At 34.3% G+C, this 25,163-nt stretch overlaps 1 protein-coding gene across 2 annotated transcripts; it reads right to left on the reverse strand.

The window, feature by feature from the left end:
- Positions 1 to 3,337: 3,337 nt before the first annotated feature.
- On the reverse strand, positions 3,338 to 24,742 carry deltaCOP (coatomer subunit delta). 2 transcript variants are annotated; one of them, XM_089243625.1, is made up of 13 exons: positions 24,603 to 24,742; positions 18,961 to 18,987; positions 17,720 to 17,759; positions 16,884 to 17,107; positions 16,458 to 16,637; positions 15,614 to 15,837; positions 14,441 to 14,532; positions 12,992 to 13,061; positions 10,748 to 10,913; positions 10,488 to 10,635; positions 7,691 to 7,802; positions 5,494 to 5,695; positions 3,338 to 3,579 (listed from the first exon to the last, which is right to left on the reverse strand). In XM_089243625.1, the coding sequence occupies exons 2-13, from the start codon at positions 18,961 to 18,963 to the stop codon at positions 3,490 to 3,492; spliced, it is 1,551 nt and encodes a 516-aa protein (XP_089099751.1). In that variant the 5' UTR covers positions 18,964 to 18,987; positions 24,603 to 24,742; the 3' UTR covers positions 3,338 to 3,489. The 2 variants fall into 2 exon arrangements, with proteins under 2 accessions (XP_089099751.1, XP_089099752.1); XM_089243626.1 differs by having other exon boundaries at positions 14,441 to 14,529; positions 24,603 to 24,741.
- Between the last annotated feature and the right edge of the window lie 421 nt (positions 24,743 to 25,163).

Genomic DNA, 25,163 nt, shown 5'->3' on the forward strand with positions numbered 1-25,163 from the left:
AATTTTTTATGTAAATGGAAGTTTGTCAAATGAGAACTAGTTCAATTATTTTTCAATGACATTGCAATAAATAATTTGTGTATTTTTATAAATTTCAGAGTCGTATGTTTATTTGAATCTATTATTGTGCAGTTTGGTTATAAAATATTGTAAGACAGTTGTGTATACATTCCTTTCAACAAAGTACATGGTGGACACATTTCAAAAATTAATAACAGGAGACCAGATCGGTGAGTTAAAAAAAGTGTTTCAGGGTGGCATGTGGGGGAACGCAAGCCTCCTATGCCCACGTCTTTGTTATAGAGGGGGAATGTGAAATATATTGAGAATTTTTGAAATACAAGGGTGGGCAAAAAGTCCATAGAAATAAAAACCGGTTAGCATCACTAGGTTGCAGAAATTTTTTTAAGACTGGGAAAAAAACGAAAAACAGCCAATAGGTGACGCTGACATACACAAGTCAGAGTATGCAAATAACGAACACAATGCCTCCAAATCGTTTATTACAGCAGTATGTGTTCCACATGAAGGGTATAACACATGGCAGGCGAGTCACAAATCCAGCAACGGCAGAGTGCAGCAGGTTTACAACGGTGAAGTGGTTGTGGATTAGGAGTGCAAGTTCTTATAACCGTCTCATTTGCGTATTTCAACCGAAGTCGTGCGTACCAGCGCCACCTATTGGTTGTTTTTTCCAGTCTTAAAAAAATTCCTGTGACCTAGCGATGCTAACCCTGCAAACAGTTTATTTCGGATATTTTTACTCATTTTTAACGTTTCTACAGACTTTTTGCCCACCCTGTATTAAACAAAATTTCATAAAATTATTTCCCAAAAATTGTTAATTCTTCAAGCGGTTTAAAATATCTCTCAAAAAAAATCTCGCGGGAAAAAAAACACGCTCTCGACCGCTTTGAAAGAATTAAAAATACCTTGTGTTTCATTTCAAAACAGTTGTAGCCAGTCATCCAGTCAAAACGTTCCTGCAACGCTCACCAGTGGTTTTTCACCATAACTTGAACGATCCTGAAGATGGGCAGCCAGTCGTGCCATGGTAATTTGCAGTTAGCTGGAGATGTGTTAAGCTACCTTGGATTGCTACCATGGGGATCCATGGTAACGAATTGTTAGTGCGGTTCTCTCTCGTTACATACCAGATTCCATTTTTCTTTCCCAATATAATAGATAGCAATAAGATAGCAATGATATTACAACTATTTCATTTACTTAACTTATTACAGCGTTAATCTTTAGATTTCACAACAAAACATTTTAAGTCTCCACAACATGCATAGATAAATTTTCTTTAGAGTTTCAAGATTAATATCACACATTCGAAACGTTCTCACCCAATCGGTCTGCCGATTACACCCTTCAGGATATCACTGTCACAAGAACGAACAGTTCACTTCTTGATTGATTCGTCTGATCCCCAGGTGAACTTTCGAAAGAAAGCTCCATAGGAACAGCATCACTTATCCAAGGTAATGACAAACCCTATGAATATCCCATCACAGAGGCTTTAACACAAGCAGAAGGATTTTTGACTAGAAGATGAAGAGATTGATCAATGGATCGAACAGCGCAGAGGCACCCAGCTAAATTATCAACTCATGACTTCCAGAATGAGGCGAGATAAAAACGTCACAGGTGAAATGTAGTATTCAAGGATCAACATGTCTGTTCGCTGCACACTACTAGCATTATAAGGGAAAATTCCCCATCTCACATTATTACTGGAACAAATCCATATCGAGATTCGGCAGCACTAAAATCAACGTAACATTTGACAAATGAATTGCATATTCACATGAACTTAGAATAATATTGTACAACTATGGTAGTCGGCATCTGGCAACACAAAAACCATGAACATCGAAGTCCTGGCCAGGGGCCGCAACATTAGACCTATTTTGGATTGTAAAAACTCATGGAATTATAAACCGTGAGATGGTCCTAGGTTCACCGACAGTGTGAAGGTAAAATATTGTAAAAGCATAATTATGCTTGCAAAACATTGCATGCATCATAATCTGACGACGACCCTGCGTGGTTCCCATCCATGAACCACGGGACACGATTAATGATAATTCACTCCCATTATGTTACACCACCAGCGGACAAGGAGCCGAAGGCCAACAGCGAGGATCCACCAGCACACCAGGAGCCGAAGGTCAACAATGTGGATCACAAGTGGACCAAGCCAATGGAGGGCGGAGTCAGTTCATATTCCACCAAAGTCCTGCTGAACTCAAAGGAGCGGATCCAGAAGGTGCAACAGGTCCAGTGGTCACCGGTCATCTGGTCTCAAGATTGTCGTCATTATGAATATTATGTTAATTTTCCAGCCAAGATATTTTTTACCTTAAACTTGAAAAATTCCGTAAAAAAAAACCCTTTAAAAATGGATGTATGATATAAACTTACTTATTGATGTCTAAATTTAAAAAAATTGGGAAATACCTTTGATACAAAATAAATATGAAATTATTCACTTGTTTAGAGCAGTGGTTCCCAACGTGGGCGGTAGAAGCTACAAGTATAACATAGGATTCTATGTGTTAGATTGCATTGGGGGGCGATGGAAGAAAAAAATTTCTGAAGAAGAGGGCGATGGGACAAAAATGGTTGGGAAACTATGGTTTAGAGTGTTAACTAGCTTGTGATAGTTAAAATAGAAATTGAAGGAACTGTTAACTAGCTTATGGGTTTAAGTCCCTATTGGCTTTAAAATTCATTGAGAATTAATTTAAAGATTGTTGGGCTCGAGAGGAGTGAGTTTATTATTGAAAATTCCTGAATTTTACAGAATTAGGCACATAGATGAACTGATCTAGCTAAAACCAAAGTAAATGTGGTGGAACCAATCTGTGTGCCACGGCAAATTTACAATTTGCATACTCATACTGTACCATTTCCCTTTTTCAGAAACACCTCATGGCACAAATTCAGTATTTATTAACAATTTATAATTTTTTCTTCTTCAAGCATCTTGAATTTCAGTCGTGTGATTCTGTCACTATGTATAGGAATGAAGTTTTATTTTGATCTAAAAATTGTTTCATTCGTGATGAGAAGGTTGAAGTATTTCATTTACACGAATCTTATTTCTTCAATATACACTCAGTGAGCTTATTTTCTGGACTATTGCAGTCTTTTGAATATCATTTTGAAACAAGCTTAGGTTTTAAATATTTCGGTCATTAAAGAAATATTTCAAAAAGCATGGTGCGTCAAATTCAAATGAGAAAAATTAGCTATTGTTCTGCATCATACAGGTGGTTTCCTATAATTCTAATAAATACACTACTGGAAAACAAAAAAATAGACCACAAGCTGTAACTGCAGGTTTTTTAATGCAATTATGCATAGTATACAAATTTGATTTGAAATAAAAAAAAGAAGAGACCTGCTTACCAAAAAAAACAAAGAAAAATTGGAGGAAAAATAAACTACATAATGCATATTTTCAACATTTCAATCAACAGTTCATACAATCTCGTATTTCTCGGTGAAGAACACAACTTCGGCTGAATATTTTGCATCTTCATTTGTATCTACCATGGAAACATTTAGAACCTGCGAAAGTAACAAATACTTGAATCACACACAACAAAGTAACTTGAATATCACACAACTACAAAAGTTTTAGCAGCAAATTCATTCTAATAGGAATGAAAGTGAACATTTTCTCAAATTAGTCCTTTCAGGCACAAATTCATTTTCTCATTATTTAAAATCATTTCCCGAAAGGATGTTCCACATGTTATTCATCATACATGGAGAATTCAAGTATAATCTCTGCTTGTTAATGGTGAGAGAAACTATGTTATGTATGATAGATACCTGTACAAGACTGTTGTATGACCGACTCCTCCAGGTCGAGGTATCGTATCTCACAGTGCAGATTGAGGAGAAAGGGTATGACAGGATCTAACTACGACATATTGGGAATGCCATAAAATAGGCAATCAAAATGAATCACCTTTCTCCAGATAAGGAAAAAAATATGCATACAAGCAGTTATGTTTTTATGCTGAAAATCAGAAATTTCTCGTTTACATTCATTCGACATGGCCTATCTGAAATAAGTGCAACTTCGTATCCTTGGACCTTAAATTGCAAGTGTAAGTGTAACACAATTATCACAATTTTACTATTAATTTCTAAACCGATACATTTTTATCCCAACTGCTTACATAAAAACAAAATGAATAACAATTTTTCATTCTGTCCAAACATAAAATCATCTCAAGAAAATGAATTTTTTTCAAACCTTCGATCTCCAAAGCAGAATGTGCTGAAACATTTGATGAACATTCCAGAACAATTTTGGTAAGAATTTTAAGAGAACTCCACCTTGGTTTGGAAAACACTATTGTGGGAATTTTCACCACAGAACATTTTCAGTCAGTTGAAGGCTCATTGAAGAACGGATTCTGCTTCAAAGCTTTTGATATAAAGGCCATTTTCGATTAAATGATAAAAGCCATTACATGCGTATTGACTGCATGTGATACATATTACAAAAGAAAAATTCAATTAATGGTGAAATTGAAAAAAAATGGTGTGGTATAATTTCTTGACAAACTGCATAAAGACAGGTGCCAACACAAATTAGGTTACTACTATTTAACTGAACATGCACCTCACACATTCCTATGCAGAATTTCTCTAACGAATTGGTACATGCAGCAACCTTTTGTGTGTGCATGTGGCCCCCCCCCCCCCAACGTATTTATGTTGTTGGAGTCATGCTTGTTTTGTGTTATATTGGTAGTTTTGCCTGTCTTTCATATTTTGAAGTAAAAACAACAAATGCTTGAAATTTAATGTTATGTATCATGTCGAGAGTCTTTTTTACTCTCTGCACTGAGACAAATGAAACTACATAAAGTGGTTATTATTAATCACTCAAAGCAATGCAATTACACTGTATGCAGAGTTTTGGTAAGCCACTGTAATGGTTGAGTGGTCATAGTGACGGACTCGCATCGTGAGGACCCGGGTTCAAACCCTACCATTGCTACAGTGGTGGTCGGCTGAAGTTGGTTTTCTGTGGTTCCCAACTTCAAGACTTGAATGCGAGCTGATCTCCCCATCAAAAAGTCTCGCCACAGAAAGCAACAGCCCTACAATGCTACAAATGTTCAACCATTACACTTCACTCACAATTTAAAATATAGATGGCAGCACTATTTCATGCACAACACCATATACACACTCAGACTTTTAGATACACGCACTCACTTCCGGCATAACTCAATCGGTAGTAAATTGCCCATGGCAGTAGACCGGAGTTGTGCTCGGTTTGAAAGAAAAAAAAAAAGACTTTTGGCAAATGGGATAGCAAATAATTATAATTCTGGTAGCAAGAAATACGGCAAGTGATAAGACCCTACTAATTCCTGCCAATGACAAAAAATGTTTTCTTTCATTGGATAGAATTTACAATGCAACAGAAACTGCTATTTACGAGTAATGTTTACTCACTTTCACATTGCAAAACGATGACTTGGACATGAAATTGACAGTGATGGGAAAGAAGTCAGATGGTTTTCCTCCACAACTGAACTCCATGCTGCCAGTTTTGCTTTCTGAATCTATGACCGGTAATTTCCATGCCAGAATATTCTTTCGGCTATCATGCTCATACATACCATCTTCACATTCTGAAATTACTGGACTTCCACCACTGTAACAAATAATAAAATGTGCTTAGTTGACTTCCAACGCAATAGAACATATGGAAATTTATGACTGGAAATTAAAATATTAAATTAGGCTTCGTTAAACAGTTGAACAAGTCAACTTAATGAGTGGGTATGTATTAAATGAAACAGTTCAAATGTGATTATTAAATGTAATAGAAGAGAAACTTGGAATATATATTTATATATATGTTACTGCCAAAGCCCGAAGTGTGGACAATTAGCCAAGAGTTTTGGCCAAAGTCTGAATTGCACAAATGATTCAGACTTTGGCCGGCCATTTCACTAAGTGGCCAGAGATCCCTGGCCAAAGATTGATGTGCTGATGTAAGACGGCCTGGTATAGGAGCCAAAAAAAATTTAAATTGCCAACGTGTGATGCATGTCTATATGTAGCAGCTGTATTGGATTGGATCCATGTGACAAGTGAAAAAATTGAAATTTGAGATAAAAAACTATAAAAATAATTATATAAAGTTTTTCTGCAGAATTTTCGAAGGAAAAAAAGATTACAGCATCGTAACAGCAGTTTGATGGGTTGCCATAACCAACAAGGACATATTTATCACGAAAAAAATATGCCAACTTGACAATCCCAAATCATGTCTTTTGTTTCGAACTTCGGCCAGGGATCACCGGCCACTTCACAAACTGGCCAGCCAATGTCCGAAATTCAGACATTGGCTGGGTCAATATCTAACGAAATTGGTCAATTTCAGGGTTTGGCAGTAACACATACAGTTGAGTACACTTATAACACACCCTGGATATAACATACAATTTCAAAGTTAAGCCCCAGCTCTTTTGTATCATTCTGAAAATCCCATACGCCTTCAAAAAATAAGATATAAAGTAAAAAAAAATATGTAAAATTAACCTGTATTCTATATTTGAAAAAAATCGCAGTTGGCATGATCTTTCGTGAAATGAATTATGAGTTTCCATTATTTCTTATGGGGAAGTTTGATTTAACATGCATTTTGGATTACGAGTGCAATCAAGAAACAAATTAATGCTCATAAATCAAAGTTCCACCATAATATATATGATGGGAAATACAATAAGATTGATTATCCAATATAATTCCAAAAAGTAAATTGAAATTTTTTGGATCATTGAATATGCATCAATTCAATTCAATAGTTCAGCATATGAAGGGCTTGACAAATCCCAGGCGCCATGGTCATGGGTTTTGGCTGTGCAAAGAGTTGGAATCATGTCTTTTTGTAAGGGCGAGAAAAATCACATTTTTTCCATTGTATTGCAAATTGTCAGGGAGCAGACTGCTACACTTATTATCTATAGATGATGGGAGTATTTTAACCTCATCACCAGCATTGATGTCTCGAGATATCTTGTTTTCTCAAAAGCCTTTAATTTTAGTAATAGCAAGCCCAGGCATTTTGTAAAGTTGATTTCTCACAATGGAACACATTTTCCGATCCACTTTACACCTGCTGAAAATTGGAAGAAAGTTTACTTCATAAAAAAAAGATATGACATTTTACAAGGGGTTTAGAGATTTCTGTTATGTGAGTCAAAGTTAAATATCATATTTGGAAAACTAGGTATTACATACATTACCACTTTTAAATTAATACAGCCTAATTTATTTAATTATAATTACCTAATCTTATTAATTATAATTATGACTGAGTGAATCTTAATGTCTTGTGGAATGGGAAAAAAATCAAATTAAAAAAATTTAAATTACTCTGTACTGCGTGCACGCACACACACGAGTTTTTTTTCAAAAAAAACCCCAAAATTACAAATTTAAAAATGTAGCTATACCCTATAGTAGGCATTTTAATTATAAAAAATAATTATTACAAAATATTAAAAAATGGTTAAACCAAAGCACACTGTCAGTAAAAAAATAGACTAATGTCATTCATTAGTTAGGTGCAAATTAAGTTATTAGCTTTGCATCAAATACATGGTGAAGCGATGAAAAAGACAAAACAATAGCCACTCACGGTACAGGGATTAAAATTTCCAGATCATTCAGCTCAAGATGCTCTTGCTCCAAATTATATTCTATATTCACATCGCAGCCTCCACTACCATTTTCCGAAGGCCAGCAGTTAACTGAAAACATTGTAAAAATAACAAATTGCGATTTACTTAAAATATCGCTGCTTATATAAGATAGAAGGCAAACACAAATCTGCAGTTGATATAATTTTTCATACATAAAAATGAGGTAAGGTACACTGGGGTAAGTGCAACTTCTTATTTCATTAGAACAAATTTAACCTTGCATCTATGTTGGAGTAGTCGAGAAAAGTTCTAGAAGATATGACTGCAAGTTTGTTAAATCATGCTATTTTTAGGACTAATGTTTTGAACTTATTTTCTTGAGTATCCCTTTTTAAAATTAATTTTTTCTCCAAATTGGTAAAGGGCATTAGTTCTCAACTGGTGCTCTGTGTGCACTTCCCAGGGGCTCTGTGGCCGCTCTACAAAATAAAACAAGTCAGTAAACCTGATAAATGAAAAATAAAAAATTATTTACTAAAAAAGGCTTCACAAGACAAAAAAGGATGAGAAACGCTGGCCAAAGGATTTCACTTGCCCGGATGAGAGGGGCAAGAAGAATCACTGATTGTGCTTTAAAGTCGTTCATAAAACAATCAGGAATGATTCATAAATGAAAGAAGTGTAAGCAAAGGGAAGAAATTAATTTGAAACACAAAGTTTCCAAACTTTTTATAATTCTAAATGTACAAAGCTAATTAACAACCTTAAAATGTATAAAACTCACAATGCAATAATTTCTTTTTTGTCTAAATGTTAGGAAACATTACATGAGGCAAATGAGAAGGAAATGTGAATTTTTGTGGTCTGTCAAACTTGGGAGATGATTAGGGCTCAGATTTTATGAAAAGTCATATTTTGGGCATTTTTCAGCTATTGGTCATGTTCTAGGAGTTTTTAAGCAATAGATTTTTTTTTTATCACTTTTATCACCCCAAATTTTAATCTCTAGCCATTTTCTTCAAAGATATAGTTTAAACACTTCCAACAAATTTTTGTCTTGCTTTTCTTCCTTTTTTGGATTTTTTTTTCATACCCAGTAGCCACTTTTTTGTTTTCACAGATCCTCTATGTTTCAAAAGAGAAACTTTGAATGGCATGCCAAGCCATTCAAAAAAGGATGAGAAACGCTGGTTTACAAAATAAATCTACAATCTACAAAAGATTTTGTGCATTCAGACACCCGAAATCAATTCATTTTCATCATGCCTAAACAGAGATTTTTGTCAGGACCGGGTAGATGGTTTTGACACTGCTCCCCATCACTGTAAAATACCAAAGCTCTATAACAATGGTTTTCCCATTATGTTTTGGAGTAAGAATCATTTTCTTTCTCATTTTTATCCCTAAAATTGCTACTCTAAAGTTTTTGATAGTTTCTTTCCCCCCCCCCCCTGTTCCTTCCTGTAATTTTGGTGCTCTTCAATACTGAGTGTTCAGAATAAAAAGGTTACATAATTTTTTCCAGGACCTCGCGGAGAGGATATTTTCAGCATCAATGGTAACTGCTGTGCTGTCACATGGGCAATGTGAGGGATTCGCATCACAAGGACCTGGGTTAGAATCCCACCGATGATGCAGTGGTGGGTGGCTAAAGGTGGTTTTCTGTCATTTTCCAGCTTCTGGCACAAAACGGAAATTAAAATAATCTTGCAACAGATCCTACAACCTGTGAAAAATAAAAATTGTCACTATCTCCTGGGGCAAATACCCAATTTGGCACTTCTCGTAATTTTTAATGAACAAAAAACAAACTAGGCGCCCTTCCTGATCCAGCATACAGAGCACCAGACCCATCCCGCTCTCCCTAGTTGCAGCTTTGCTCACAACTGCATAATTCAAGCATTAAACTTCATTCACAATTTTAAATACAGATGACAAGGCACTAATTTCACGCACAACACTAGTTACACATGCAAATAACTAGATATTGGGTATATCACATACATACACTATTTGCGCACAACTCCCTTACCTCTCAATGGGGGAGGGAAACTGTAGTAAATCGCCTAATCCGGTAGACAAGAGTTATGCTCGGTCTAAAAAAGGGTCGATGGTACTACTGTATTTTATTTTGTTCATCATTTGACAATTTTTTTCGCATCAGTCATTTTCTGCTGGCTAGTTTGACTGAGACCTAAAATTTATTGCTGATGTCAAACGGCAGCCTTTTTTTATACTAACCAAGAGGTTGGTGCACTAACCCTTTGGAGTGGGACTCCCTGCAGTAGTAATCTTTTTCAATGGCCATGTCGTCATTTCTGTTGTACCCATCAGGAAAGTTTCTGACAAGGTCAAGCCAGGTATTACACTCACGACACCTCTAAAAATTCTTTGGTACTTAAGGTGAGTATCTCTTATCAACCTGGGCTACCGCACCCTTTTATTTTGTTAAATGTTGAAAGTTCCAGCATAAAATCAATTCAATATGCAGTAAAACTGCAATTCAACTTGAGAAATAATCAGAGATTGCAGAAACTAGACATCTGCTTCATGACAAGCCTCTTCAAATATGTATCATTGGATCCAGCAATTTTTCCAGAATTTTTTTAAAATATCATTGCAAAGTAGTTTTTTTTTTTCCTTCAAATATTTCTTATAGAAGAAACTATACAATAGACTTAATGACACTACCAAGTGACACAATTTTCACACGTATATAATACAAATTTTTTCATGGAATTTTGAAATTGTTTATCTCTTTTGCACCCACCCTGTATAAAAAATTTAACTCACTGGATAATGGAAGAGCATTTTCATCTTGAGTCTGGAAGCGATATTTCAGCACACCAACATCTGTATTCAATGGGAATGATTTGGAAGGATTTTTCAGTCCAATTAGGTTGGAATTCTTGAAAGCCTCTTTGTCTATGTTCGGATGAGTCTATGATTTAAAACAAACAATGTTAAAATTGACTATTTATATCACAAATGTTTTTTCAACTAAAGATATTGTTTCTGTTTTTGAAAATGAGAGGGGGAAAAGCGTAACATACCACCATCTGCACTCTATTATCATCTGGATTATCAATTTTGATCCGAATGCGATCATATTTTTCATCAGATATATTCAGAGTTATCAAACCATGCAACTCCATATTCTCCAATCCACCATCACGCTTTGCAATAATCGTAACCTTTTCTTCACATCGAAGATGCACACTATGATTTTAGATAATATAAAAATAAGTATTAAAAGAAAATTACAATATAGTTAACTGTAATTGTACATATACCAACAAAAAAAAGTGCCCTAGCTCTTTTCTACACCCCCTCTCAACTGAATCCAGTCATTGCTCAATTTCACAAACCTCCAATTTATGAACTAGTCCCTTAAGTCTAATAATAATATACAATTTCTTTGAAAGCCTTTCCCATTCCCAAACCAATTCATGTTTGCTTGAGTTTGTAAATATGAGTGTTGACTGTATATCCTTCTATAGATATGACACTAGAGATGTAAAATTCTCGAGAATAATCTTTCGGAGAATATTCTCTGCTAGGACTACTATTATAAATAACTTGAGAATATTCTTATAAGTTCTTGATGAGAATATTCTCCTCTTATTTATAATATAGTTACATATAATATCCTTGAGAATATTCTCTGGAAGGACTTTCATAAATTACTGGGGAATATTCTTGTAGAAAATGATAAGAATTATTCTGAAGTTATTAATAGTCCTTCCAGAGAATATTCTCCTCGATGAGAATATTCTTCAGTTACCGAAATCTTTCCAGAGATTATTATCCAGAACATATTATATGTATGATTATTATCCAGAACATATTATATGTATGATTATTATCCAGAACATATTATATGTATGATTATTATCTAGAACATGTATTATAATAAATAATCTCGATAAATAACTTGAGAATAATAATTATTATTTTTGATAAGAATATTCTCTAGTAATTTATAATAGTAGTCCTTTGTAGTAGTAGGAGAATATTCTCCAGAGAATGTCCCTGTCTCTCTTCCCGTCAAGACGATGGGTATATTAAAGTTTGTAGACCATAATATTAAAGTTTGAAAGCAAGAAAATCAAACCAACATGGGGCTAAATTGCACAACTTTTAAAGAAATGTGAGTGATGCAGAATTAAGTGTATGTGCATTGAAAAAACAACAGTTCTGTATCTTCTTAGAATGAAGGTGATTGTATAATAATTGCTTCCTTTATCAATCAACTTTGATTTAATTTCTTTTGTGTGTTGTGAACTTATTTTTAAAAATTTAACTCATTTTAAAATAATTTTTTAAGGTTTCAGTCTGAAGGTTTCTAAAATCTTTATAACCAAACTTTTAAAAACCTCTCATCATGACCTGGAGAATATTCTGAGAATATTCTTGAACTAAAGTTGTCATGGGAGGGTGATTATACCAAAAATAGTTTTGTTATAAATGTTTCAGGCAATGAAAACTGATTTATATTTCACAATATAAACAAAATTAGTAAAAAAATTTAAATTATTTAAAAGAAAAATGAATATTCTTGATTATTCTCAAATTTTTACATCCAGGAAATATTCTCAGAATATTCTCGTTCTCCGAGAATATTCTCACCTCACATCTCTATATAACACTCCTAAAATTATAAAGTTTACTTCACCCAGGATAGACTAAGTTACAGAAAAGCAGAAGGATGGCTTCAGGAAAGCAGAGTTTTTAACCCATGTGCATTATGACTTCATAAATCTATACCACTCAACTCACTCCTGATAGTATCAACATTTATTGATAACGAAACAGACATAAAAAAACTATTACAACACAGAATTTAACAAGATGGCGTAAAAAAGGGGAAAACTACAGTATGTACACTCATTTGAATTAGCTGAACCCAACCAAGTAATAAGTTCCAAATATTTTTCTTAACCATTAGTGCGGACTATTTTCATTCTGTTTTCCATGATAAAGAACGATCACAATTTTGCAGACTATATCCCATGTCTAGTGTTGAAGGGACAATCGAAATTTTCTGAATATTCTGCTGGTGAATGGAAATTAATTACAGAGCTCAAGCAAAACCTGACTGCATAAATTGGGTTCAAAGGGTTCCCAAAAATAATTGGGTCCTCTGCCTTTCACACTCTTTTGGACAGTCCTGGAACTGACTCTAGCTACTAACAATTGCTTACTCACAAATACAGAAATTGTGATTGAATAACAATCAATTACCTTTCAATCATGTAACTTTTCTGTACTAGAGAGAATTCAAGTAGAATAGTTACCTTTCAGTATGAACTGGAGCAACTGTTTTTGCAGGAGTTTGCTTGACAGCAGCAGCAGAAGTTGGGACATCTGAAGAATAAAGTAAGTAAAAAGATAGTGATTGATAATATCTGAGTACTTGTATGTGACAATACCTGAAAATACACACATATTTCCTTTCAACTTTTTATTTCACTTACTTGAGTGATTTTTATTTTATAAATCTTGATACAAAATGAAAAGAGGAAAAAAATGATTGGAATTTAGAAAGCACTACAAAAATCTTAATGTATCAAATTTAAAGTAACATTAATCACAAAATTATGTCATGGCACATATTCACAATAGAAACCAATCAATAGCAGTAAACACTTTCCTATAATAGATTAAATTTACTTAGGAAAAATATTTCAAACAGATAAATACAAATCAAAAATTTGAATTAGAAATAGTGTAGTATATAAATTTAACCTTTCTAGTCAATACTACATATTGCACAATCTTCAAAAAATTATGGAAGTTACTTAAAACTATTTTCTTTCTGAGAACTCATAAATATTGCATTGTTTGATTAAGATTCATTTTCAATTATTTGTTTCATTTACAATATACATATACAGTAGTCTCCCTTATTCTGAAGGAAGAAACGAATGGAACTTGAACCATTTCATGGCAAAAAAAAAATTGTTATGAGAGAGACTCTTTCATAATTATATTAGGAGAGAGACATAAAGCAGTGATTTTTAACAAGGAATGAAAAAAAAATATAATTGACCTTGTTCTATGGGGATTGAAAATGTAATATCACTGGAAGTACCAGAATGTGAATTAGAGTCCACTGAAAAGGAGGGAAAGTAAATAAAGGTTGAGAACTCCAGTAATAAAGGGGGTAAACAGTAGAAATTCAGCTGATTCATTCAGTTTTATGTGAACCCAAAAAAATGATTAATGCTCATTAATTATTTGCACTATTTATTTGTTTACTGACTTTGAGTACACTCTCTCAGTCAGCAAAATAATATTTTAAATTGTACAAATTTAAAGTTATAAATAAGATGAATTATTCTACCGAAAAAAATTAAGATGTATGCCGTAGCCAAATTGAAAAATATGTTTTATTGCAAAGAGCATGGTCATTTTACAATGCACCTAACTAATTTGAGAATTATCTATTGCTTTCTAATCAGTTTGATATTTTTTTAGGCTCACTGTAATGAACCCATGCACCTTTAAGCTAGTTATAAAATTTGTAAATGTTTTCTCTAACAACCTAATTTCAGCTGTACTTATTGCAATAAGTCTGATTTTTCAATTAGCTTGCAACATATGTTGTCAAACAGCCTGATTTCATCCATGCTCTTTGAAATAAGCCACATTTTTAAATTAACCCATGACATCTACACTAACAACTATGCAATTGCTAACTTATGAAAACTTGAAAATATATGAAAGGGACTCTAGATACTCACTTTCACCTTCTGATTTTAACATGTCCACAAAGGCATCAATATCTTTGCTTTTGCTTCCCAACTTCAAAGCTTTGTTTGAACCAGCTGGTCTGCTATCAAAGGGGGGAAAAACAATCCGATCAGTATACTGTATCCATATACTGATACCTATATGTACAAAAATTAAATTTACAGAATGCAAAAATACATTGAAAATTCTTTTGAAATACATAAAACCCTATGGTTGAACACATTAATTACCCTATCACTCAGACACAACTCATTACGATATCAGGGATATTTCTGTATTTAACAAGTTACAATAAGCTGCTGAAATAAATCTAGGAGCAGCTTATATATATACACAAAAGGTAATTATTTGAAGAAAAAAGAATACTTCACTCTTGCAATCTTGTGTTCTTTTTTCTTTAAATAATTACCTTTTGTGTATATATATTTTTTTTGAATAAACAAATGAGCAGCACTAGTGCTTTTGTCATTTAAAAAGCTATTTTAGCTATTTCTTCATTCTATCTTCATATCTCTAGATTTTTCACACCACAATTTTTGTTCCTACTATATACAAGATTTGCTTTGAATCAGTCAGGAGATCCCTGGTTCTTCACTTTTTATATATATATCAGTATTAAATCAGGTGAGTACAGAAAATGAAATGAAAGTGAAAGAGATGCGTAAAAATGAAAACAACACATGCTTACAAATTCACCCAATGTAAATGCAATGTTTCTATGCGTGAATATAGAGTTGTATAATTTATTAGAATATTTGTTACATGACTAGAATATTTACATGATGAACATCATACTTGTATATCATACACTGTCCTAATTAGATGCTTTGCATAACAAGTTGAGATCTGTAATACATTCCCAAGTGTACCACAGAATTTTAGCAATAGCACTACATGTGCTGCAAGGTGAAAATGGTTGAAAATTGTCTATATATAGACTAATAGTTATTCTATTTGATATAAAATGGAAACTAAATATAATTTTCAACTAAAATTCATGAACTCGATGTTCAATTAGCACTAAGACAACACATTTTATGATACTTGTCTTTTTTCCCAATATAAAACCTATTTAAAATTTCTATAAGTGGAGCAGTGTTAGATAGATTTATTTTATTTAGGCAACAATCTTAAATTAAAGCTGGAATATAGGGGGAAATCACCTTGGTGGATTATATGCAGGCTTATTTTGCGTTTCTGAAACTGGAGAATTTCCAACACTACCAAGGTTAAGAGAAGGAAAATCACTCCCACCACTGCTAACACCGCTTCCGAAACCAGAAGATCCGAACCCTGGAGATCTTCCTTTCTTGGTAGCTTCTTGTCTAGCTCTTTGAAGTTCCCTGGCTTTTTCCTTCATCTTCTGCCTTGCTTCCTTTTCTTGAGTCTAACAAGAATTAAAACGATCAACACGTAAAGAAAAAATAACACTAAGGACATAAAATTTAATGTTTTTCCCCAGTTATTATACACATATACAAACATGAATTCCTATTAGAAAATAATTAATAGCACATAAGTTAAATTAGAAAAAATAATCCAAGAACCAGATGCAAGAATTAGATAGCCCATATTTTTTAGTTTTAACAGACTTTTTAAACATAGAATATATTCTATTTTATATGGATATATTTTTCAAATTAAAGGCAATTTTTCGTGAAGTACAAAATTTATATGTCATATTATAAAATCATTCTCTAGTATTTTTTTGGAAATGGAATGGTCTGGTTCTTCCTGTGAGCATTTCAATTAGAAAAAGTAGAGACGATAAATTGAATGTCTTCTAAAAACATGAATTTTTTAATATAAGTACATTAATATCTTATGTTAAAAAATATAACTCCAAGAATTTCTTCAAGAATATTAATCCCCTTTTTAAACCCTTCACTAATTGTCATTTAAATAAAAAATATTTTACATTTACTACACAAAAAAATGAACAATTAAAATATGAAACCAGAGATATTTAAAAGTTGAATTTTTATCAAAAAAACAAAAATATAGTACCTGTCTAACAGCTTGGTAAACTTTTTCTTCGTGCGAATCCATTTCAGTGAACGTTCTGATTTGAGCCAAGTTTACATTCTCTCGGTAACCCAGAGCCACAATTTCATCAAACGCAAATATCAGATTGAAGGCATTGCTAATGATGTCTGCCTCATCCATGTTCTTGCAATATTCTGGAATCTAATAATTATGAAATCTGATGATTCTGATAAAGTCAGTACATTATTTGAACACCATATTCATAAAATATGAAAACAAAAACTCTCTCAACTGCAGCTGAACCTGAACAGGAAGCATGTATGTAGTCAATATATTTCATGAGTGTATTTGAACCAATTAACAAAATATATATATATATATATATATATATATATATAATTTTAATGTGACACTTCAAGTTTATGAAAATGTTAATGAGATACTTACTACTCTAGAGAAGAGCCTTAGCGTTTCAAGGTCTTCCAGGATATTACTTGCTTTAGTGGTGATAAGCAGCATATAAAGCTTTTCAAGGGGCTGGTATACATAACGGACACTCTCTGTTTCTACAAAGGTATGCTGTCTTCCTGATCCCAAGAGTTTGGGAAATGCTGCAAGCAAACCTTCGATTCTCGCTCTAGACATTTCTACAAACTGCCTAGATACAAGAGCTGAAAAAAAAAATAATTAAATTTCAGGCGAATCTCATTAGGTAATTGCAATTCATCTGAATAGGTATGGCACAAGTACAGCAGTTTAACAAATTCAGAAATTCTTTCTCTCTTGCATGAAACTTAAGCTACTATTCATGACTGCACACAGTCTGACATACAGTTTGAAAACTTTTGATTTGCATTATTAAAATGCAGCTTTTTTTTTTCCAGGCGCCATAAAACAAAATGTGTTTCCACTATATTAGGCTAGCAGATTGCAAGCTTTTTCCACTTTTTTTTTAGCCAAGATGATGCATGCAGACGTGCCAACTTTTGGAATCCAGAAATCCGGTGATTATCCCCAAGGGAGTAACATCGTTAAAAGTCAATGTATCACCTAATTAAAACTGAGAAACAAGCACTCCAAAAAGTGTTTTCGAGACATCACATCAACTGGCGAAAAATCAGAATGTCCTGGAAAACCAGGCCAGCCTATGTAAGGGTCAGCGATAAATTTTTTTGGAGTGGTTGTGCTTCAAAAAGTTTGGAACCACAGCTGTATTGGGCAGAGATGACCTCAATATATATATATATATATTGTATTAGATAATTGAATTTAAAAATGTTTACCTTTCCCAGACTTGGTACATACTGCAGCTGCTAAGAGCACCTAAATTAAGAAGAAAAATTAAATACCATTATCAATATATACTATTCTCATGATAAATACTGAAAATGAAACCATTATAACTCTACTTATGTTAATGTTTTGTTAGGAAATATTTTCAGAGATATTCAACATTTAAATTCAGATTCGCTTCAAGTTCATTTCTATTTTTTTCTTTTTTTTTTTACAAATACTTCATTGCTTGCAATTATGAAAATTCACTGAAATGTATGCAAATTAAAGTACTATAAGGGAGTGCTGGACAAATCCCAGGTGCCAGGTCGCCATGGCTAAAAAATTGGTATTGGCACCAAAAATTTTCTTTGTGTAGTTATTAAGTTGCAGACTGAGAGCAGCACAAAATGCCTGTAATTTCTAGCAGCATATCTGCCAAAATGAAAGATCACTATGCCCTGAAAAAGTCAAAAGAAGCATTATTTTGGACATTTTTCTTCAGGTTAAAATTTTTTTAGAGCCTAAAAAATTGTTCTGGCACCTAGATTTGTCCAGCCCTTCTGTAAGTATATATACTCAGGGTTTGATTTTGCTCATGAATTTCAATATTTTGTTAACAACTATTATTTAAGAAAATCCAAAACAGAGATAAATATTGTCTATTCCAGTCAAATCTTGATAAGTTAAATAAGCACCGGCCGACAAAAACTTTGATGTAGGCTACAATCATACTATAAAAACTCTTTTATAAAACAAAAAATGCAGCCAATAAGTGTAGTAGGCCGGAATTACACTATAAAAGTTTGACAAAATCCATTTTATAAAATTTGAAAAATCTAACCAATGAGGTTATTGGTTACATTCTAGAAAATGCAACCGTTGATTTTATTGGCTGCATTTTTCAAGTTTTATAATAGGATTTTTATCAAACTTTTATAGTGTAATACCGGCCTTAGTTACATTTGAGTGAATGTAACCAATAGGATTATTGGTTGTATTTTTTTGTTTCGTCAAAGATCTTTCATCAATCTTTTATATTGTAATCCCAGCCTAACACAATTTTGACTCATCAAATTTCCCAAAGCAGCCTGTCCGACCAGACAAGGCCCAGGCTTTGGACCTTCCGGAATATTAGCCCATGTGGGTGGAGCAACCCTCCCCAAAGTAGCCAGGTACCTGTCAAGCATGATTTAGGTCTATAAATAGGAAAGTAGAATTGTATATGCTAATTTTAAAATAATGCAATTACCATTTTTCGAGCTAATTATGCTTCTGCCTGAAACAAAAAAAAGGGATTGTGAATAATTTCAATTATTTTACAAAGTACATTAATTACATAAAAGTTTATTACAAGAATTTTTTTTTTACACTGCATACCTGCATGGTAGAGGTAAAGGGCACAATGTAACAAAAGGGAGGTTTCACACGAGAGCCATTTAAAGATTTATTTTTGCATGTATTTCTATGGAGCTCGCTTGTTTCATGAAGTGAATATATGTGTTATTTATTGAAATATATTGTCCTACATGTAGTGTAACAAAAGTAGTGCAAATCAATAGCGCTATCCCAATATTGATGAAAATTAATGTTCTCCCTTTACCTCCAGCATACAGGTATATAAAACACAATAAATATAGTGACAAATTCATAGTTATTAGGGCATTAGACCAATGTTTAGGGTAGTTAGGTCGATCTGACTAACAATCCAACAGCCTAATAACCCGAAAAAGCTATTTCAATTATTTTTAATTTTTCATCAAGTGATGGCCAATAAAGCCTTGTTTGTTTCATTAGAACAAATAGTTATCTACCGCAAAAGAATGCTACACTCGTGTGCAAAATTAAGAGAATTTGCTCGTTTTTTGTCTATTTTCACAAAAAGTACTGAACCAAAGATACTAATAATGCCACAGAAGAAATATGCAAATATTCAGTGTCAAATACGTAAGCATACACATGCCTGTGGGCGGAGCTGCGACCACAGAGGGGATGATAAGGGCACTAGGCATTTTCCACAATTCGTATGATCGTACTCCTCAGCAACATTTGCAGTGTTTCTCACAAGAGTTTGGTAAATTTTATAAGTTATCAGGTAAAATGAGTAGCCACAAATGTATGGATGACAGGATGAGATGAATCGCCTGTAGATTGGAGGCAGGGAAATCACAAGTGTAGGTGGCTACAGAGCTGAATGTTACGCTCAGTGTCATCTGCAATTTGTGGAAACAATTTCAGGACACTGGATCCATATCAAGATCTGGGATGATGATAAAAGCATGAAGTGTTTTCCAAAATTTGTGTGCTCGTACTCCTCAACAACATTCACAGTGTTTCTCGCAAGAGTTTGGTAAATTTTATAAGCTATCAGGTAAGTTTTATGATCCTCTGCTGTGTTTGGCAGAGGATCCATGACTGCTAGGAGGTATAGAGAGATCTTAGAGCCCTATGTTAGACTTTTCAGGGGCGCAGTTGGGCCTAGGTTCCTGTTCATTGATGACAATGCTCGTATCCATCCGGCTCACCTGGTCAAAGATTATCTGGAAAGTGAGGATATTCTGTGTACGGATTGGTCAGCCAGATCTTCTGACCTAAACCCTACAGAACATGCCTGGGATGCACTTGAGAGGGCAATTTCATCTCGCCATCCCCCTCCGAGAACGGAAAACTGCATTGCTGCGGGAGTGGGACCGATTGCCACAGAGACTCCTCAACTGCCTCGTATCCAGTATGCCGTCATGCTGTGCGACCTGTCTGACTGTGAGACGGGACCATACCTCATATTAGACTCATTTTTGGTTCAACCTCACAACGTTGATTTTGGACATTCCTGCAATGATGATCAGCTTTACTGACAATCATGCGTGCAGACTATGACTTTTGCGTGTGTGTATGGTACATCTCTTTCTCTGTTATATATAACTGTGTATTCGTACCAAATTTCATTAAAATCTGTGCACTAGTTTTTCAGAAATTCGACATAATGTGCTAATTCTCTTAATTTTGCACATGAGTGTAGTTCAGGAGGCCCCCTGCTTTAGGAGGGACACCGAATTCATGTTAAAAGAGTGAAAAAAGCTTTGTCGACTGAAAAAACATGGTTGGAGGCACAAAAACTGCCCTGTTAGTTCTCTTATGAGCAGAATTACAAAGACAAAAACCTAACATTATAGGCATTAAGCGTAACATAGAACTGGGTTGTCAACATAATTACAGTGGTACTTAAACCCCCAAGTGTCTCAACTTATGATTAACCAAAGTTATAAGAAAAGAGGACAGCAACAAAAGATACAGCATTCCAGGTGCCAAATCAAATTTACTATTTTCTGAATTCCAGAATTTGTTAGTCCAGGATAACCTAGTATCTAGTTGTTGCTGTGCAAGCTTCTAATATTATATATACACGAACGGAAAAAAATTTACAACATAACCATAATCTCCAAACATCTCAAATAAAATATATATTCATGAATTTTGTCACATTGAATTGAATATTCAGTGTATATCCTCACATTATTGAAGAAAAAAACTACAATTCAGATCAAGAAATGAAAAAACACAGAAAAATCCTTATACAATGATACTTCGACTAGCAAAGATTTTTGTGTATGATTTTTCTGCCTCAGCTAACGAGCAGTTTTATTCGTACAAACACACATGATACAATTTTTTACTTATTAAATAAGTGAAAAATGACTTGACTAAACATGAAGTTTAAAAAAAAAACTTCATTGACAAGGTCGATCTCTAGACTCCTAGGCAAAATCTCAATGAGCTTCCCTCGTGTAGGGCCGTCTTCGCATCATGTCACTCTCAGGCAAAGTAATGTTCTAGGATTCTGTACTTAGCTGGATAAAACAGCTCACACACTCTCAAAAATCATAATACAGTCAAACCTATCTTTTGTGAAATTTGGCGGGACAAAAGAATTTGCCCGTAAAACTGGGGTAATCAGGAGATTGAAATGCATAACCTTTATTATACAAGGGGAAATTATAATTTGGCTGAAAAATAGAGGTAATGTATCTGAGTGGTGTCCGTTAAGAGAGGTTTTAGGCAAATTGCAAATTGAGCTGCGTGCAGCATTCGCAACATGACGCAAGGCAATGCTCTGTTTTGCGGCCAACAGAAATCAAATGGATGGCGTAAATTGAGACATGACGCTGTGCTAATCTACACTACGCTAATCACGTTTAGGGGCCATTCAAGTATTATGTAAGCAGATTTTCACTCATTTTTACCCCCCCCCCCCCCCATCAGCAGCTTAGAATATTTCATATCTTCAAAAAGAAATAAAATTCCGAAATTAAATTCCATTAATTTCGGAATATTCATTCCTTTTTCTGTTAATTATATAACAACCCTTAATTAAGTTCATTGTGTGATTCATTCTAAAAATTTTGAATTTTCTTAAATTCTATATTTGCATTAATTTTCATAAAAACCCTGAATTTTCATTAAAATTTTTATCCCTCCTAAATTTATGTTAACTTTTATCTATTTTCAATGTCAATTAATATATGTAAATAGTTTTCATCAATTTATGTACCTTTAGTTTTTTTTAAGGAATAATTCGCCAGAAACATCTGAATTTTCACTAGTTTAATTATGCTCTAATTTTGAATTGTCATTATTCCTGATTTTTTATTATTTCTTTGTGTTCACGTTTTTATATACAGTATTTTAATATATATTTTCTTCAGCACATTCCCGTACTTTATATTTTAATTAATGTTATGTCTTCATTAATGTCAATTTTAATAACCAATATAAAATATCCAGGCTCTGGAAGCCTCCCAAATGTGAAGGTTCCGGGCTCCTGAAATTGTTCCCTTTTGAAAACGCTCGTGCACTGGGAACGTGCTCCAATATGCGCATCCCCTTGCTACACGTGGGGTGTGTTGACGTCATTGCACTCAGGTCCCACCCTCCTGCGAACATTACACGCGACTCAATTTGCGCTTCGTCTTACTGTACTGTGCCAGATCTTACCATGTGCAGTGCTGTCTTAAGGCATGGGCCCACCCGGGCGCGGCCCGGGGGCCTCCAGCGAAGAGGGGCCTCACAAAAATGAGATCTGGTTGAAATTTTCGAGAATTTGTTTGTTAGGGCCTCAGCAAAGTCAATTGGCCCGGGGGCCCATGATGCTCTTAAGACGGCCCTGACCATGTGGGCTTCTTATAGACAAGAGGGGTCCCTGTCATGTGTGGGTGGGTCCATGTATGTCAAGATGAAACCAGTTCAATGTAGGGATTTTGAACCTTTACAGCGGCAATCCCAAGATATCATGTCTAACTTGATCTACTTTATTTTAGAAATTATGAAATATCTCTGGTTCTTAAAACGCTTTAATTTTGGCATTAATGAGCCCAGCTAGCTCTATACAACCATCTCCAGGGGAAAGCATTTATCAGCTTACAACTGGGGAAAAAATAGTCTTCTTGAAAACAGGTGGCAATTTCTAGAAAGTTTAGTGATTTCTACTGTGGTAATTTGTAATTACAATGCAAATCAGGAAAAATCTAATTTTTGCCACCATCTAATCCACTATCTTTAAGTGAAAGTGTGATGTCAGTATTGCTACAGCCAATCACTGTTCCCTATTTTTTTAGAAACTCAGATTGGCAAAACAATTTTTTCCATTCAAAAATGAAGGACGATAACTCGACTCTTCTTTCTTACATGAGAGTAAAGTGATCTACCAATAAATTAAATTTTAAGTCATCAAAAGTACTCTAAAATCTGTTCCATTGTAGGCAACCAAGCAGTGGAATTATGATTGGATAATACAATGTAAAACCCACTGTTACATATGCATAGTTACTATTTAATCTAAAATCCTATCCCCCCTCCAAAATTGATCCATTATTGAACGAAGGCAGACATTGTCAGCAGTTGAAGGTGGGCATCTTCAGCAACGAATGAAGCCTAGGGAGATATCCTCAGCTGCAAATGAAAACTGGGGAAGACATCTTCAGCTTCGAATGAAGTGGAGGCAGGAATTCTCAGACGCAAATCAAGCTAAAGCAAATATCTCTAGCTTCGAATGAAACAAAGACAGACATATTCAACAGCCAAATGAAGTGAAGGAGGGCATCTTCAGCTATATAGATGAAGCCTAGGCGGATATCCTCAGCTGCAAATTAAGCTGAGGCAGAAATCTTCAGGTGTGAATGAAGCAAAAGCGGACAGCTCAGCTTCAGACAGACATCTTCAGCTGCGATTGGAGTGGAGGCTAGTGAATCCAGGGCGATGTGCCAGGGAAGTGACGTATTGCATAGGTACATTGGATCATCCCTTATTTTATGTGGGTCAAATTTAATCCATATTATCCAGCTCTTGGGAGAGGCGATTGACCACCCTCCTCCTCTGGGTCCACAGTTGGGGGTCTAGCCCGGTTAGGCCCGTGAGTCAAGATAGTCTTGCTGGGAATTAAACTACACAAATTAGATACCAGTCAATGAATCTAACACCAGAGTGCCGTGGCAATGTCGTGGTCCCAGGTTCAAAACCTAAAGGAGGATATAGATACTTTTTCTAATGAGCTTGAGGCGACCACCGATAGACAGCGCCTTCATTTCCAACGAAACTCATTAACGGCAATAAATTGCAATATAGCGATATGGCCGGAGTTGGCGTAATACTCAATGAATCTGAATTGGATTAATTAGAGAAATCGATTAACCAATGGAGACTGAATATCATATTAAAAAAAAAATGATAGAGTAACGTCAATGATACCAAGTAAAATTTATAAAACCGTGATTTACATCAATAATCAAACCACCGGCTTGAAATAGACGTGGACTTGCATCAAATATCAATGTAAAAAGTAAATAAATATTTAAATAAAACACGGACATATTCATCGAAATTGAAACATAAAGACATTACTTTGATTAACTACGAAATAAATGAGCACCGGATGTCTCAAAATAAACCACCGATGTGAAGTGTTAGTTTCTAAATATTGCTAAAATTAATTTTCACATTAAATATCCAACACCCATTGAGACAACTCATCTGTTGACCATCATCATCAACACTCTTCACGGTTACAGGGTCTGCATACTTAACCGTGACAACTATAAATTTTTCTTGATAATTTCAAGAAATGAAGCTGAAACTTGCCATGGGAAACAACCAAATGCTGAAATGACTATTCTATTCCCTGTTTTTTTCTTTTTATTTATAAAAGGTTCAATTTCTTTGAGTTTCAAAAATAAAAAGTTCATTGACCATATTTTATAAAAACAACCAAGTCGAGGGAACGTGAAGAAAAGGAGAAAAAAACACATCGAACAAAAGGCGAGTAAGTATATATAGACGTATCTTTCAATGAGGGATTGGCTAGCACTCACTCCTTGAAGATGGAAAACCACAGAAAACCAACTTCAGTAGATCACAAGCAAGAAAATTTTTTTTTTTCAGATTGAAGCTACAAATTTAAGGAAG

The sequence above is a fragment of the Pholcus phalangioides genome, unplaced genomic scaffold, assembly GCF_987345545.1.
Source record: "Pholcus phalangioides strain wild (caught in Gottingen) unplaced genomic scaffold, Ppha-v1.0 ptg000015l_1, whole genome shotgun sequence".
In the NCBI taxonomy this organism is placed as follows: domain Eukaryota; kingdom Metazoa; phylum Arthropoda; class Arachnida; order Araneae; family Pholcidae; genus Pholcus; species Pholcus phalangioides.